At 48.9% G+C, this 16,992-nt stretch overlaps 1 protein-coding gene across 26 annotated transcripts in view; it reads right to left on the bottom strand.

Annotated features, from left to right (window-relative positions):
* The window catches only part of DYSF (dysferlin), a 225,993-nt gene that overhangs the window by 151,648 nt on the left and 57,353 nt on the right, over positions 1–16,992 (bottom strand). For 15 of the 26 annotated variants that reach the window (XR_006703543.1, XM_045446428.1, XM_045446440.1 and 12 more), the window contains exons 5-12: positions 12,771–12,885; positions 11,436–11,528; positions 10,864–11,075; positions 8,674–8,802; positions 8,159–8,221; positions 7,367–7,417; positions 5,807–5,837; positions 5,103–5,218 (exon numbers count right to left, since the gene is read on the bottom strand). Coding sequence is in view for 25 of the 26 variants with exons in the window: in XM_045446428.1 (XP_045302384.1) it covers positions 5,103–5,218; positions 5,807–5,837; positions 7,367–7,417; positions 8,159–8,221; positions 8,674–8,802; positions 10,864–11,075; positions 11,436–11,528; positions 12,771–12,885 (810 nt within the window). In the remaining variant the exon portion in view is untranslated. The remainder of the gene's footprint in view (positions 1–5,102; positions 5,219–5,806; positions 5,838–7,366; positions 7,418–8,158; positions 8,222–8,673; positions 8,803–10,863; positions 11,076–11,435; positions 11,529–12,770; positions 12,886–16,992) is intronic. The other 11 variants (XM_045446437.1, XM_045446441.1, XM_045446444.1 and 8 more) reach the window with 1 other exon arrangement.

Below are 16,992 nucleotides of genomic sequence, written 5' to 3'. Positions count from 1 at the left end.
CATGTGATCTCAGGTAGGTTCCTCCCTTGAGACTCTGCTTCCTCACCTGGACCGTGGAAACAGTAACACCGACCTTGCAGACTGCTAGGAAAATCAACTTCAGTAACGTGTAAATGCATGCAGCACACGGCGGGTATTCAAGAACCTCAGTCTCCTTCTCACTCCACCCATTAACAAGAGTGCAGACGTGACAGGTCTAAGCTTCATTCGTTCAGTCAACAAGTATTCAGTGAGTGGCTACTAGGTTGCGCTCAAGGGGGAGGGATGCAGCAGTGAACAAGGTAGTCAGAGGTCCCGCCTCCATGGAGCTCACCATCTCACAGGGAAAAAGCACCTTTAAGCAAGATCCTGCTCTTCCATTCCACTGACTGGAATACAGACATGATGACAGGAACTGAAGCAACCCTCTTGAACCATGAGATGGAAGCTTCATGATGAAGACAGCGGGGCAAAGACCAGGAGCCTGGGTCTCTGGTCACCGTGGAAGCACCAAGCCAATTCTGGACCGCCTACCCAGGCATTTATGACAGAAAGAAATTCACTTCTATCCTCCTTAACACCTATTATTTAGGGTGTCTTTGTTACAGCAGCTGAACCTATATCTTAATTCACACAGGGGCCCAGGGGAGGCGTGAGGGGAGTGTGACCTTGGTCATTCTGGTCTTGGGATGGGAAAGAGAAGCATGCACTGAGGTTGTCACGCCAACAAAACTGACCAACCCCTTGCATGTGGATTGACTGAGGGATCAGAAATGAAATCAGACCTCTGGCTTTTGGGGGAACTGAGTGGATGACAGCCATTTCCTAAGATGTCACCTCACACAGGATGGGAGCAGTTGTGAGGAGCGTGCAGCAGATAATCCTGGGTTTATCCTGGGGCCTCAGGGACGTGTTAATGCGGCTTTCTTACAAAGCAACTGAAACTGGGGCGCCTGGGTGGCTCAGTCGGTTAAGCATCTGACTCTTGATTTTGGCTGAGGTCATGATCTCACGGTTCATGAGAAAGAGCCCTGCGTTGGGCTCTGCACTGTCAGTGCTTGGGATTCTCTCTCTCCCTCTCTCTGCTCCTCCCCTGCTCGTGCTCACTCTCGCCCTCTCTCAAAATAAACAAATAAACTTAAAAAAAAAAAAAAAAGCAACCGAAACCAAGTGTCTGAAGTTCGGAAGATCCAAGCTGGAGATGAGCAACTTAGGAGTCTCAGGTGGAAAGAGATGGGCTCCTAGAAAGTGAGAGTCAAAGAGACAGCAAAGAGGTAGGCAAAGGAATTTTACTGAGCCACTGAATTTGAAGGATCCATATATTTATAAACTTTTTTAATGTTTATTTTCGAAAGAGAGAGCGCAAGCAGGGGAGGGGCAGAAAGAGAGGGAGACACAGAATCGGAAGCAGGCTCTGGGCTCTGAAATGTCAGCACACAGCCCCACATAGGGCTCGAATCCAGGAACCATGGAATCATGACCTGAGCCGAAGCCAGACATTTAACTGACCGAGCTACTCAGGCGCCCCAAAGATCCATATTTTTAAAGCGGGGGTGGGGGGGGTGGGGTGGGGGGAGAAAGCATCAGGAGAATCACCGATGCTAAAGGAGAAGAGAGTTTGAAATAAGCCATGGGCTCTAGAATCAAACTCTGTGGAGGAACAGAGAGGATTAATAGCAGAGAAGAGCCCCTGGAGGTTGGCAACAGTGACCCTCCAGCACGTGGTTTCAGGGAAAGAAGGTGGCGGGAATCCTAGTGATGAGGAGGAGGAATGAGCAGTTGGGAGAGGAGTAGAGAACAACACAGCGTACTCCCTGAAGAAGCTGGCGATTCCTGGAAGTGAGCTGCAAGCACTTTGGAGAAGAGGGATGGGGAGCAATGAGTGAAAGTGAGGGTGTTAGAAGGTAGGGACATCTTGGGCCTGGTACAGACCAAAGGGCAGAAGAGGAGACACCAGGAGGAGCACATAGAACAAGATGGCAGAGGACGCGAGAACATGGCAAAGGAGGCGGGAAGATGGGGAAGGGAGGGAAGACAAATGAAGTCAGGAATGAGGAACCAGGGAGCTTCCAGGAGCTCACATCCTTCACCGCTGTGCAACCCTGCCTCTCCAAGGAGGCAGAGGTTGGGGCTTAGGAAAGACAGCAAAGTTTGCAAACAGCCACTGTGGAAAATGGAATGAGTAAACCACACCCAAGTAAAAGAAGAGGCTGGTAGCCCCCAGGTTCATCTAGCCAGCACCTCCAGGTGACCTCTGCCACCCAAACTGACCAAGGAGTGGTACAGACAATAGGGGATGGCTGAGTCATGAGGTGCGGCAGAACCCCCTATTGTGGGGCCAGTAAGCACATGGTGAGAACTGTGATGGAGGTGGGTGGGGTCCGTCCAGCCTGGAGGAGGGGAAAGCATGGCAGGAGGACACTGATGGACTGGGAAATCCGAGAGGAGTCAGAGGGGGCTGTAATGCCGGGGAGGAAGGACTGTCATTCAGCAGGGGTGAGGGAGGAAAAAGGCAGAAAGAGAGCAGCGGAGAGAGGGATTTCGGAGCTCAGGGTCTTAAAGGAAATAAAATCAGATATTGGTGGCTCATCAGCGAGGACACGTCACACCTCGGGACAATGGCAAAGATGAGAATCCGCAAGTAGAGATGTCCCTGGACCAGCTCTGTCTGTGCCAGGGGTGAGTAACAGCCCAGAAGAGGGGGAATCAATCAGCGAGGCAGCGTTTGAAGGAGGAGGCAGCACCGAAGTTGGGAAAGCTGCTGGCCGGGAGGCTGCAGTGGGAAGTGAAAGGTGGCTGTTCCTGACATTCCAGAACCCATGGAGAGTCGGAGCAGAAAGTGGGGGCTTCTGTCTGAGTTTCAAAAGAAGTGGCTTCATCAGGAAAAAGCAAGGTTACAGTTAATAGGAAGAGGAGGAAGAAATGTTTTAGGAAAGGGTAACAGGCTCAGAGATGCCACGAGAAGAGCAAGATTGTACAATGTCTGGAGAGAGGTGCTACAGAAGGACAGGGCTGGACTGTGGGGTGAGAGGCAGGGACAGGTGCCTTTGGGAGGGCGGAGCTTGTCCACCTGAGCTCCATCAGCCCCCTGCACAGCACAGAACCCTGGGTTCTCCATCCCCTAACCCTCCCCACTGTGGTTTCCTGAGCCTTTGTCATCAGCCAACCCCTATTCCTGACGTCCTCGTGGAACCTGCCCTCCGCCTCCATGATTAGTGGCTTTCCCTGGGCGACTCCACCTCCCACCGCTCTTGTCCCTAGAGATCCGCTCTCCCCACTCTCGCCTCTCCCTCTCCTGGCTGTCACAGGCTGGGAAGAGAAGTCCACACCTTGCACGTGCACCCACCATCACTCCACCGTCTCTTTTATCTGCAAGTCCACACCACCGCATGTGCCCCTCTCTCCCCTGGTTCCCACGGATACCGGCCACCAAGCTGAGGACGCGTGGTCACCTTTCCTTGATGACTCTAGTCCCTGCCTCATCGCTTGCCTATATGCCTTCCAATTCTCCCAGCAGATAACCAACATCCATGTGGACAAGTCAGTCACCAGCACAGCTCCCTTCCTCCACCAGCAGCACCTTAATCTCCCCTCCCCTTCAGCTGCTGGAGGCATGGCCATATCTCAACTTCCAGCCACTCAGGGCCCTTCTTCTAGCAAAACTGTGGCCACTGAAACCTTTCTCTGAAGACAGAGAAACTGTCTGCCTCCTCCAAACTCTCAGTCACAGTGTGAGGCAACCCACGCAGCCTGGCACACTGCAGGTGCTCAAAAATTGTGCGTTCCCTTCTCTCTGCCCGCCCCCCTCATCAGCTCTAAGCCTTGCACCCCTGCATCCTCCCTGCCCGGCACCACCAGCCATGTCCCGATGCCCTGGCTCCCTCGGCCCAGTGCTTCCACTGCTCCTGCCTTGCCCACGCCATCTACCTTCCTCCCTCCTGCTTCCAGGCCACTGACTATTATGGGGCCCCACCACAAAGCTGCCAACCCGGAGTGGGCGCTCTTGTGTCTGCTCAGAAACCCTTCTGTTTACCTGGAATTAACCCCTCATTCTTCTCCCACAACTACTGCAAACTTTCTCTCTTCTGGCCAAACATGCAAAGATGCTGTTACCTCCCCAATTCCGCATGCCTCTCTTGTTCTTCCCACTCTCAGCCTGTAACTTGACTTACTGGCGTGTAAAGAGGATAATGGTATATGCTCAGCCGATAAAATTCAAGGTGGAGTAGATAGAGAGAATGATCTCACTTTTGCAAAAAAAGAAAACTATACACCAGATGGGTGGTTGCCAGGGGGGCGGGGGGGCGGGGAACTGGACGAAGCACGTCAAATGGTACAACCTTGCAGTTATCAGATAAGTAAGTCACGAGGATGTAATGCACAGCATGGAGACTCTAGTTAATAATACTCTATTGTATATTTGAAAGTTACTGAGAGAATAGATCTTAAAATTTCTCATCGTAAGAAAAAATATTTTTGTAACTATGTAAGGTGATGGGTGTTAACTTACTTATCATGATAATCAGTTCACAATGTATACAAATAATAAATTTTTATGTCATATGCCTGAAACAAATACAATGTTATGTCAATACCTCGATTTTTTAAAGTAATAAAAAAATAGAAAAATACACATGTAGATCCTTCTGGAAGGATATGCAACAAGATGTGAATCACAGCTGTCTCTGAGGGGTAGAATTATGAGTGATTCATTTTTTATTTATACTTCTCCACATGTTCTACAGTTCTCATAATTACCATGCATTCTTTTAAATCAGAAAAACCGGGCACCTGGGTGGCTCAGTCGGTGAAGCGTCCGACCTCCACTCAGGTCATGATCTTGAGGTTCACGAGTTTGAGTCTTGCATCGGGCTCTACACTGGGATTCTCTCCCACTCCCCCTCTCTCTCCGCCCCTTCCCCACTTGCACTCTCTTTCTCTCTCTCTCTCTCTCTCATCCCTTCTCTAGTTGCACACACACACTCTCTTTCTCTCTCAAAAGAAATAAACTTTAATAAAGTAAATAAATAAATCAGAAACATCAAGTTGTGTTTCTGTTTGTTTGTTTGGTGCCTCTCCTGCCAGATGAGGGGCTGTGAGGACAACCCAGGCAACGTACTCACCGGCGCTTCGTCTCCGGGGCCCAGTACACAAAGGCTGGCTTTCAGGTAACCTCTGGCCCCAGCAGAGAAATCATCAGGGTCCGAGAGTAGCAGCCACTTCCTGAGATAGGCATGTCCTAAGAGAGATGACGTCTGTTGGTGATGGCAGAATTAGAAGGGTCCAAGTCTGCAACCACATCTGGGAGCCCGGGGCCAACTACATTTGGGGGAGAGGAGGGATTTATTCACGCAGACCTAGGGGCCACACGTCGAACGTTCATGTGGGTCCAAGTCAGAAATGTCAACAGGAACAACTATAAGAGGCTACCAAAGCCAGACCCCCCGCCATTTACCTCCCTCTCAGGAAGTGACCAGACCAGAACAGAAACCAGGGTGTGGAGAAATACTAGACTTGTTATCAAAATGGCCCACCCCTGTCAAAGGTGACATCAGCAACCCTTGCTTGGGGGCTTCCAGATTTAGCATCCCTGACTGGGCCGACCGAGACCCACATGGGGGCTTGTATCTCCCTGACGGCCTGTTTTACTTGGATGATGGAAGCCTGACTTCTCTCCATTCCTGCAGCTGTCATCTCCAGGATCAGAGTCTACATCTAGATTCTAAAACCCCGAAGGAAGAAAAGTGATTGTCCCAACTGGCTGTCCCCAACAGCCTCCAAAACCAAAATGCAAGGATATGGCCAAGGTGATGAGGATATGACTCACGGGGCTCTCTGTAGATGGTACCCACATCCATCTGAAATCAAACCAAGAAACACCAATCAAACTCTTGCCTCTGGAGTGTTAAATGAAGTATGGTGCATTATGCCGTCACATTAAAAATCATGCTTTGAAAATCGGCGACATGGGGAAATGTTCATAATCTGACATTACATGGGGAAAAAAAGCAGAATACATTTTGATCAAAGCTTGGTAAAGCGTATCTATGCATAGGAAGAAAGAGCAAAAGAAACACAGCAAAATGGTAACTGTGCTCTCTGAGTGGTAGCTTCAGGTGGTAGATTGATTTTACTTTTTTATTTTGTCTTTCTTATATTTTATAATTTTTTATAAAAGTTCATAGATGAGCAGGACACTGATGGCTGGGGAGGCTATGCCTGGGGGCAGCCAGAGGTATGAGAACTCTGTCCTTTCCACTCAATTTTGCTATGAACCTAAAACTTCCCTAAAAAAAAATTTTTTATCATGGATTACTTTTATAATTAGAAAAAAGAAAATAATTTTTTTACTTTAACCTCTGGGTTCTCAGAACAAGAATATACTTCAAAGATTAGAGACTCAATACATAAAACCTCATTTATTACAGAAGGACTCAGGATAGATCCCAGTCTTTTAAAACTGCCTCTCCAGGAAAACTGACTTAGTTTTCTATCTTGTGATTACTTCCCAGAGAAGGAGCCATATTTTACTTGGATAGCATGGAGAGGTTAAAATAAGCCTGTACCCCTTCCTTCCATTTGATAAATGCCTGAAGATTCAAAACTGCGAAAATCAGTAAGGACCCATCAAAACGCCATTCGCGAAGGTCTCCATTGCTAGTTGCTTTTGCTTTATGAGACCTGCTGATGCCTTCCTGCGAGCTGAATCATACTGTCAGTTCTTGGTTGTCTGCAGTGCACTCTTGGCTTCTGCGTGATCTGGAGCAAACGGAGAGGCAGGCTCCCCCGTCTCCCGTGTCGCACCCTGATCCCCTGGACTCCACATCTGGACCCAACTCCAAACCCAGAGCGAGGGCCTGGTCAGAATTAGGAAGGCCACCTAACAGCCAATTCCATGCTGTCTTCCCAGATGTAAGGACCAATACGAATCAGAAGAAGCTGAATTCCCCCTGTTGGACGTAAGGGAAGAGATTTCCCTCTCTTCCCTTTTTCTCAGGACATTAGAACATCATTTTGTTTTGTTTTTTTAAGTATATTGGGTCAACCTGGGTGGCTCAGTCAGTAAAGTACCCGACTTTGGCTCAGGTCATGATCTCGCAGCTCATGAGTTCGAGCCCCGCATCGGGCTCTGTGCTGACGGCTCAGAGCTTAGAGCCTGCTTCAGATTCTGTGTCTCCCTCTCTCTCTGCCTCTCCCCAGCTCATGCTCTGTCTCTCTCTTCTTCAAAAATAAATAAATATTTTTTTAAAAATGTTAACTATATTTCTCCAACACAGACCAATAGGAACAGGACCCCTAAAGCACAAGCCTCTGCACATTATGTACAGAGTTTCTACTAACATGAATTAGCAAGAACTAACCAGTTTCAAGGAAAATAAATAATTACCCGGAATTCCCCAATGAGAGCATCTGTCCTGAGAGACCGGGAGTCTACCACCTGGGGGGAAAGATAAATTAAAACTCTCATTTACAAGTAAATGTTGGCCCAGGAAGGACCAACACAACATCTCTTCCCTCCCAAGCAGTTGACAGCCAACACTTAGGTAGCACTTGCTCTGTTCCAGAGATTGTTCTGAGAGATGTTTAACACTCACATGAACCCCATGAGTAGGGAGTATTATTGCCCCCTTTTGACAAATGAAAAAACAGAGGCACAGAGACATTATAGGACTTGTACAGAAGCACAGAACCCCGAAACACACAGGCAGAACCAGAATACAGACAGTTTGGCTCCTGAGCCCACACGTTCAGCAACTAAACTACACTGCCTTCCAGAAGAAAGACCAAAAAAAAAAAAAAAAAAGCTAAGGCCCAAAAAAGAAAATCCTGGCCAGAAGCAGGCACATGGACAAACAAAATAAAATGAAAATAAGTGTCCACTGCAGGAATGATTTCAGGGCCCTGACCTACAGCATCTGGGGGGTTCCTGAGCAGTGGGGGTTCCCCACCCCACTGCTGCCTCCATCTGAGCTACCGAAGGCATTTCTGTGACCGGCAGAACTTGATGGTCTTGAACATCACCCATCCCCTGGGCTTCATGGCTTCTTTCTCGCAAATGCTGACACTCATGCCAACAGGCATACACGCCCATGCACGCTAAAACGCACATGTGCACACATGCACAGGGACATGCATGTGAGTGTACATATAACAGAGAACACTGTTGCCTGAGACATACCGTGATGAAGATGGGCTCGTCAAACAGCTCCGAGGGAGAGTCAAACACGTTGAAGAAAAGAGTCTGTGGTCCAGGGCGAAAGGGAAACAAATGAGTAGCTGCTGACCACAGGGCTAGACAGCAAGGGGTTCTCCACCACCCCTTGGACCACCACCCACAGCCTTGACGTCTGGTCCATACAGAAGTGTGGACTGAGCTCAGCCCAGCAACGAGCTCTGGGGATTGACAAGTTCTGGGGTATTCCACCCCTGACCTCACGGAGGCTGTCATCTCAGGGACAGGGTGGGTGGCTAGCCCTACAGCATGACAGAGATGTGGAGTATCGAGAGCCCAGTGCAGGAATAAGAGCTACAACCCTCCCTCCAGGTCCACAGATAACCTACTCAGAACCCAGCACATCTCTCCACACAAAGTTAGCACCATATACAAAAACAAGTGGTTGCCAGGTATGCGCTGTGCGCTCCCAGTTCAGAAGGGCCACCAAGGTCCTAGCCCTGCTAACCAGTGCCTCCCACCTCATTGAAGAGTGGGCTGTTTCCCTTTTGGATCCGTGTCCTCTTGGTCTGCCCGGCAGCAGTGACCTTGACCACAGGCTTGATGTTCACCCCTGGCAGCTGGCGCCCCTCGATCACTTGCACCCTGATCTGAAAGCCAGGAGAAAGTATGGGCAGCAGGAAGGGGGAAAGCAGTCAGGCCCCAAGGGAGTCAGAAATCACTGCTGGCTTCTCAGAGGGGTGTGAAGAAGGAATTAGGGGGAACCTGGGTGACTCGGTCGGTTCAGTGTCTGGCTCTTGCTTTCAGCTCAGGTCATGGTCTTGTGGCTGGTGGGATTAGCCAGTGCAAAGCCTGCTTGGAATATTCTCTCTCCCTCTCTTTCTGCCCCTCCCCCACTCACAATCTCTCCCTCTCTCTCTCTCTCTCTGTCTCCTCTCTCACTCAAAATAAAGAAATAAACTTTAATAAATAAATAAATAAATAAATAAATAAGAATTAGGAAGAGCATTATGAGAACAATCGTATTTTCCTACCAAGGTCCCTTGTATCTATCAAATCCTATAGTTCCACACACGAGCTGCCAGGATGCCCCAGGGAACCTCCCAGAATTAAATTCCAGGGCTGGGCCAAGGACCCAGACCCCAGATCATTTCCTGCCGCCATTGGCACAAGCCCTCCCGCAGACATCTCGACACCAGCACATCCGAGTGGTTTGAACGTTCTTCACTGACAATTCCCTCAGAGGCCGAGCTTACATAGTGGAGTAACCCCGCTGTATCCTTTATAGGATGCAATGCTTTCTCACGTTCTGAGAAATAAATTAAGAGTTTTCTCCATTGAACTTTGAGTAATATAAGGTTTCAGGAATATCTGTGCTTCCACATTTAGGCAAGATATTTTAAAACATGAACTTTTAAAATATTAGAACAATCTTCAAGGAAAAATAAGATGTTTACTGGTTTTAAGTTTTAGGCAGCAGTGACTTATTGACAGATCAATCAATACTTTCTTTTTAAAAGCCATACTCTAGGGGTGCCTGGGTGGATTAGTCCATTAAGTGTCTGACTTCAGCTCAGATCATGATCTCAAGTTGGTGCGTTCGAGCCCCACATTGGGCTCTGTGCTGACAGCTTGGAGCCTGGAGCCTACTTCAGATTCTGTGTCTTCCTCTCTCTCTCTGCCCCTCCCCTGCTCGCTCACTCTCTCTCTCTCTCTCTCTCTCTCTCAAAAATAAATAAACATTTAAAAAAAGTTAAAAAGCCATACTATAGAAGAATATATTATTAATAACAGTGGGAATGTAGAACCATGATTTTTATTCTCTTCATTTTCCTGTATTTTCTAAATTTTCTACAAAAAAAAACATACATCAATTTTCTGAAAAGAAAAAAAAAGCAGTAGGTACATGTCTTGGGAATAATAATAATGTTAGAATTTTGTCTCTCAGGCATAGATAGTGGTTACTACAGCCAGGACTTTCACCTAAATTACCACGATTTAGAACTAATATACTATTACAATTTGTTGCACTTAGTAAAGAGCTAAGTTTCCTGTTTTTAATTTGAAAAGTAATTCTGAGACTTAGTTCAATGTCACTAAATGTCACTATATCAAAATGGAAACATTTGTAGAAAAGAAAAAGCATAAGCAAAGGACCAAAATTAAAATGCAAATAAAATGGGATGAACTTGGGGATTAAAATATGTCAAAGGATTAATATTAACAGTTTTATTGTGTGAAGAGCTTGAACAAATTCAGATTCCACGTGACTTTTCTGAAGAATCCATGGCTCTAAGGAAGGGAATGGATCGAGAGAGAAAAGAAGAGAGCTAGACAGAGCTTCCTAGGTTTGGGGATCTTGTTAAAATGCAGATTCTGATTCAGCAGGGCTGGGGGGGGTGGTCTGCATTTCTAACCAGCTCCCAGGTGTTGCTCGTGCTGCTGGTCCAAGGACCATACCCTGAGTAGCAAAAGCTAGCTAGTTGGAAATCACAGAACAAATGTAAAGATACGCTACATCTCTGCAGTGACACTCCTGCCCATTTTTTTAAAGAGCAAAACCAGGGCTGTGTTCTGAAGCTCCAGCACATGAACTGCTCATTCAGCGTCTCTCAGGGGCCCGGGGAACCACAGACTCCCGCCTAGGAGAGCCCTTAGGACTCTGCCCAGCCTGGACAGAGGAGGCTGTGGTCGGACAGTCAGCCCATTACCTGGAAGTCCTGTGGTTTGTCTGACAGCAACTTTCTGGACGTGGGAGCACTTCTCTTCCTTTTGATCCCGGGGTGGTAGGGGGGTGGATGGGAAGGTGGCTTCCTCGGGGTAGCGGGAGCCCCAGGGCCTGGGGCCCCACTCTGATCCACTAATGGCTCTGCCTCATCTCCTGTGAGCCCCTGGTCTTCAGTGTCCTCCTCTCCTCCTGTGTCTGGGAGGAGAGGGTGATAATAAGGGCTGGTCCCTTTGGCCCTGGGCTTGGGACGCCCCCTGGCCAATGGAGGAGCCAAAGGGCATGGGCGCTGAGACCCACCACCCACCTCCCCTCCCCATCAGTGAGCCAGGATGGATGAGGGAGAAAGAAGAGGAGCTTCCAATAGCTGAAACTTGAGGGCAGTCAGTCCAGTTAGTCAACAGGGAGGAAACAGAATGGCCCTAGCCCTCCCCACCATGTCCTGCAGGATCAGCCCCTCTGGCCAGCTCGTCCCACTCTCCAGAGCTGACAGATGGCGGCAATGAGACAGTTATGGGTGGTAGGATCAGGATCAGGATAGCCTGGCCCGTGTCTCACCCGTGGGGGCCAGCCACTTCTTTCCAGAGTATCTTGTGTCCACGGTGCTGTCACTGAGCAGGGACCAAGTCTCAGCCCGGCTCTGTCCCCCACCTGGAACGCGGGCAGGGCACAGCCCCAGGAGGCGAGGAGGTAGCTGGGTGAGGGCAGCCAACCTAGGGCACCCCCATCCAAACCTGTTCTCCCTGCCTGCCTGAGCCTGGCACAATAGCTCAGAAACAGTTCCCATGCCTGTTGGGGACTGTCCCTTCTCACTACCTTCCAGGCAGGACTAGGAATATGTCACCTTTGGGAGTTTTCCCTGAGTGGCCTGCACCTAACTCTGTCAGATCCATCTCCAAGGCGGTCCCAGAACACTCGGGGCCCTTCATTCTCCCTACTCTCTGGGCCCCAGAGCACCCCTTCTTTCTGCCCACCGCCTCCCCTCCGTGGCAGCCTATGCCCCAGTCCAGATTGACCTCCCTATCCCCAAGCTCCAACACTGTGGCTGGGCAGGACAGGCTAGGGCACACCCCCACCAGGTGCCGCTCAGGTTTTAATGTGGTGCCTCTCTCTAGCTCCCTGCATCATGAGAGAAATTGTAGGCTCTTTCCCATGACCATGTCCCCACCTGGAACTTCTGTGGAGCTTCCTGCACATTCAAGCAGGCTGGGCCACATGGAGGCCTTACCAGCCCCACACCGGCAAGCCAACCACCCTGGGCTGAATCCTCCCTTGACTGAGCCAGCAGAAGCAGGTGAAGAGAACTGAGGCAACCCTGCAACTTGCTAACTCAGTCTGCTCATTTCGCAAGTGATAAACTGTAGGCCCAGAGAGGGAGAGTGGCCAGCCCAAAGTCACACAGCTACTTGGTGCCAAAGGCAAGAAAGGAACTCATGTACCCTGAATTTGGCCCAGGGATCTTTCAAGGAAAACCCAGCTCTTTTGTCACATGCCATCACCAAAGGCCTATTAAGTGCCAGACCCAGGCAGCATTCACTGCTGGGGAGCGGGCGGGGCCTCTGGTATCATCTGGGACTGACCCCATCCTAGCACAGGCATGCCTTCTGAAGCCCCCACCCATCCGAGAGCTGAACAGTACAGAGCACCAGCCCAGACATGGCCCCTCCCCAAGAGGGCTCCCTCACGCCAATCCTAGTGGCACTTTTTCTGCACGGCGGAAGGCAGCTCTCAGGACTCCCCACCCACTGGTGTCTTCTCGCCTCTGGACTGGGCAGCCTCCAACCTGGGGAAGGCGGCAGAGGCTGCCTGAAGCCTCACTATGCCCCCCACCCCCAGGCTTAAGCACTGCTACTGGGCTTCTTCCCAGGGGCCCTGCCAGGGTGGGCTCCTCACCAGCCAGCATATCCAGGTCCGGCAGAGTCGGGGAGGGTTCCAGAGACGCAGACGGTGGGAACAGGGGCACAGCTCCAGGGAGTGGCGTGTAGGACACCTGCAAGACTAGCGAGGCCTGGAAGAGACGGGAGTGGAAGGGCAGCAGGTCAGTACATTGGCCTTGGACCACCACCTCCAGCATCCTTCCTATTCCTTTTACCCCTCCACCTAGGAAAAAGGCTCTAACAGGGGTCAGGTTTGCAGGAGGCTGTGGCAAAGCCTCCCCCAGGGGCCCATCAGCATGGTCAAGTGGTCAAAAGCACAGAATCTGGAATCAGGTCCTACCACTCAGAAGCTGTGCGGACTTGGTCAAGATCTGTAACCTCACCATGCCTCACCTTCCTCATCTGTAAAATGATAGTACTAACAGCAATAGTACCTTCCTCGTAGGGTCACGTGGGGATTAAGTTAGCCGATAAAGCACATCATAAGCTTCGATAAACAAATCCACAATTCAACCTCTCCTGCAGAATTTTTCTTTCTTTTTTCTTTTAATGTTTATGTTTTTATTTTGAGAGAGAAAGAGAGGCCGTGTGCACACAAGCAGGGGAGGGGCCGAGAGAGAGGGAGAGAGAGAATCCCAAGCAGGCTATGGGCTGTCAGCACAGAGCCCGAAGCAGGGCTCAATCCCATGAACTGTGAAATCATGACCTGAGCTGAAATCAAGAGTCAGACGCTTAACGCACTGAGCCACCCAGGCGCCCCTCCTGCAGGATTTTTCATCTCTCAGCCTAGGGCTATCTTCAGGAAAAAGCCCCCTTGGCCACTCTGCTTAGCTGAGCCTCCCCCCCGCCCCCACTGTTTCTCCACAGGCGGCTAAGGCAGCAGCTAACTCTAGAGGGTCTTGGGGTGCTGCTCACCTTTCTAAGCCCTCTTTCCTCCCAGGTGCACCCCTGTCCCCCACCTCAACCCCAGCTATTCCAGCTCTGACCAGCCAAGAGGAGAGGGACTACTCACCATACTCTCATGGACCAGGAAAGCCTGCCCTGTTTTTCACCCCATGGAACAACTCCCCAAGACCTCGCACTATTCAAACAGCCCCAGAACCTGAAAAAGGTACAGCCTCAGTAGACTCTCCAGCCTTACAGCTCCTAGGCCAGTGGGGGCCTGGCCCAGCCTTCCCTGGTACCATAGGTTCAGCAAGCCTCCTGGGGCAGCCTTTTTATTGATCAAAATAATAAATGCTCTATTTAAGAAAGTTTAGGGAATACAAAAGCCTTAAAGAAAAAAAAATAATGCAAGGGAAAACAAATTGCCGTTAAGTCCACCTTTATTCACATTTTGATACAATTCTCTTCCATCTTTTTAAACAAATAGTGTATAGCCCTGCTGTATATAAAAATGCTTTGGGGGAAAAAAATGCTTTGGGGGTGCCTGGGTGGCTCAGTTGGTTAAGTGTCCAACTCTTTTTTTCAGCTCTTGATTTCAGCTCAGGCTATGATCCCAGCGTCATGGGATCGAGCCCTGAGTCGGGATGCTGAGCGTGGAGCCTGCTTAAGATTCTTTCTCTCTCTCTTTCTCTCTCTTTCTCTCTCTCTGCCTCTGCCCCTCTCCCCTGCTTGCTCTCTCTCTCTGTCTCTAAAATAAAAAAAAAAATTATGGGATTCTGGGTGGCTCAGTCGGTTGAGCGTCCGACTTCAGGTCATGATCCCGAGGTTTGTGGGTTCGGGCCCCATGTTAGGCTCTGTGCTGACAGCTCAGAGCCTGGAGCCTACGTCAGATTCTGTGTCTCCTTTTCTCTCTGCCCTCCCCACTCGTATTTTGTCTGTGTCTGTGTCTGTGTCTCTCAAAAATAAATAAACATTAAAAAAATTTAATTAAAAAAATTTAAATGCTTTTCTTTTATTATGCTAGACAGTAAGCATTTCCCAGGTTTTGACAAACCCTTTTTTTTTTTAATGTTTATTTTTGAGAGAGAGGGAGAGACAAAGCGTGAGCAGGAAAGGGACAGAGAGAGAGGGAGACACAGAATTCAAAGCAGGCTCCAGGCTCTGAGATGTCAGCACAGAGCCTGATGTGGGGCTCGAACTCACAAACCGTGAGATCGTGACCTGAGCCAAAGTCAGACGCTTAATCGACTGAGCCACCCAGGCGCCCCTTGACAAATCCGTTATAAACATAATTGTTAATAACGCATCATATCCTCTGAACAGCTCAGCATAATTCATTAGACATCTTTACTGATTCCAGAAACTCCTGGCGGGGGAATCCTGGTCCTGAGACAGAAAGGGCTGAAGGTCCTTCATTTCTCCAGGTCTGGGGCTTGAATCTCCCAGACTGGGGCCTTGGCAGGGGCAGCCAGACTGAGGGAGGGCAGGACCAGTGGAAGGGTGGGGCTCTGAACACCAGGGAAGGAAGCCAGCGTAGCCCAGCATCCCTGGAGACCCAGGGCAAGGCCAGGGAAGGCAGTGAGACCCATCATGTGCCGAAACCAAGGGACTGCCCTCACAGCGGTCCAGGCTTGTGAAACACCACCAGGTGTCGCCACTTGAGCAGGCAGCGAGCCGTGTGCCCTAAGCTCCGGCAACCCAGAGGAAAGAAGAGCTTCTGGAGCCCCACCTCGGTGCCCAGACCCGCTCACAGTCACCCCAGAACTCTTGGAGATTTCAGTCAGCATCTCAGGGGTGGACCTGGGCATCTGTATTTTTAACAACCTGGGGCTTTCCCCCACTTCATCAAAAGGCAAGTTGGGCTTTTTGGAAAAGTAACTAATTCTAGTAGTAGGCCAGGGAAACTTTTTGTGCCAGAAAACAAGGAAATACTCAAAGAATGATAGAAACATGTCAAAAGGACACAGAACTCTAGTTTCATGGACTCCCACTGGCCAAATCTGGGACAATTTAAATATGAAAACAAATATAGTAGCAGATTAAACCATTGAATAAAATAGGAATAGGTTAATCTACACAGAAATAAATAGACAGAAGAAAGCTTTTCCTTACAGTGAAATGCAAACTGATGTATGCAGAAAAAAAATAATTGATTTAGAATATCACCATTTGGCAACCATCCAAGCAATAATTGATCCAACCAAGGAAATAACAATGGATGTGAAAACTGCCGGGTAAAAATCGGATAAGGATCAGAGTATTTAGAGTCACAAGGTACCCATTCCCCCCACCACCCCCCACAATTCCTACCTATGAGAAAAGGGAATGGATTGGTGATTAATGGAGAAAGCCAGTAAATGTGATGTTAATCAAATGATCAAAGTTAAAAGCGCAGTAATGGGGATACAACGAGGGCAGCAGAGCATCATAGTATTCTCTTCCTGCCAAAGACACTCAGCCTAAATCTAATCACAAGAAAACATCAGACAGACCCACACTGGGAGACGTTGTACAGGATAACCGACCTGTATTCCTAAAAGCGTCAAGGTCACAGGTTGTAGAAGTCGAAGAAAGACTGAAGAATTCTCCCAAATGGAAGAAGAATAAAGACAAAACAACTAACACAACATATAATCCTTAAGTGGACCTTTTCGTTACAAAGCACTGTTGAAAACACATGAACTCGAATGGGGGTCTGTGGCAGTGCTGTTATCAACATTAATTTCTTCAGTTTCTGCAGGCTGTGGGTTCTGTAGGAAAAGTCCTTAATCAGAGAAAATACACACTAAATTCAGGGCGACAGGCCAGGAGGTTGGAGACTTAGTCTCAAAGGTTTAGAATAATATACTCTTTGTATTATTCTTGCAACCTTTCTCTAAAACTTAAATTATTTTAAAATAAAAGGTTAGGGGTGCCTGGCCCCTCGTGCGCTCTCTCTGTCTCTCAAAATAAAAAATAAGAACTTTTTAAAAAAATAGTAAACTAAAACAAAAGGTTAAAAACCTGAGAAACGTGCTTCTGCTATAACCATAGGAATCTCATTCAGAGAGACAAATAAGCCCCTACCCATTCATGCTGAATCCCACTTTAGGACCAGCCACAGGCCAAGTGCAAACCGAAAATATGGTCTCTTGTTTTTTGTTTTTTATTTTATTTATTTATTTTTTGAGAGAGAGAGAGAGAGAGAGAGCAGGGGAGGGGCAGAGAGAAAGGGAGAGCATCTCAAGCAGGCTCAACACCATCAGCACAGAGCCCGACACAGGGCTCAAACTTACAGACCATAAGATCATGACCCAAGCCGAAATCAAGAGTCGGATGCTTAACCGATTGAGCCACCCAGGCACCCCAAGTAT

This window comes from Leopardus geoffroyi, chromosome A3 (assembly GCF_018350155.1).
Source record: "Leopardus geoffroyi isolate Oge1 chromosome A3, O.geoffroyi_Oge1_pat1.0, whole genome shotgun sequence".
Taxonomy (NCBI): domain Eukaryota; kingdom Metazoa; phylum Chordata; class Mammalia; order Carnivora; family Felidae; genus Leopardus; species Leopardus geoffroyi.
This window is presented reverse-complemented; position numbering and strand designations above follow the sequence as displayed.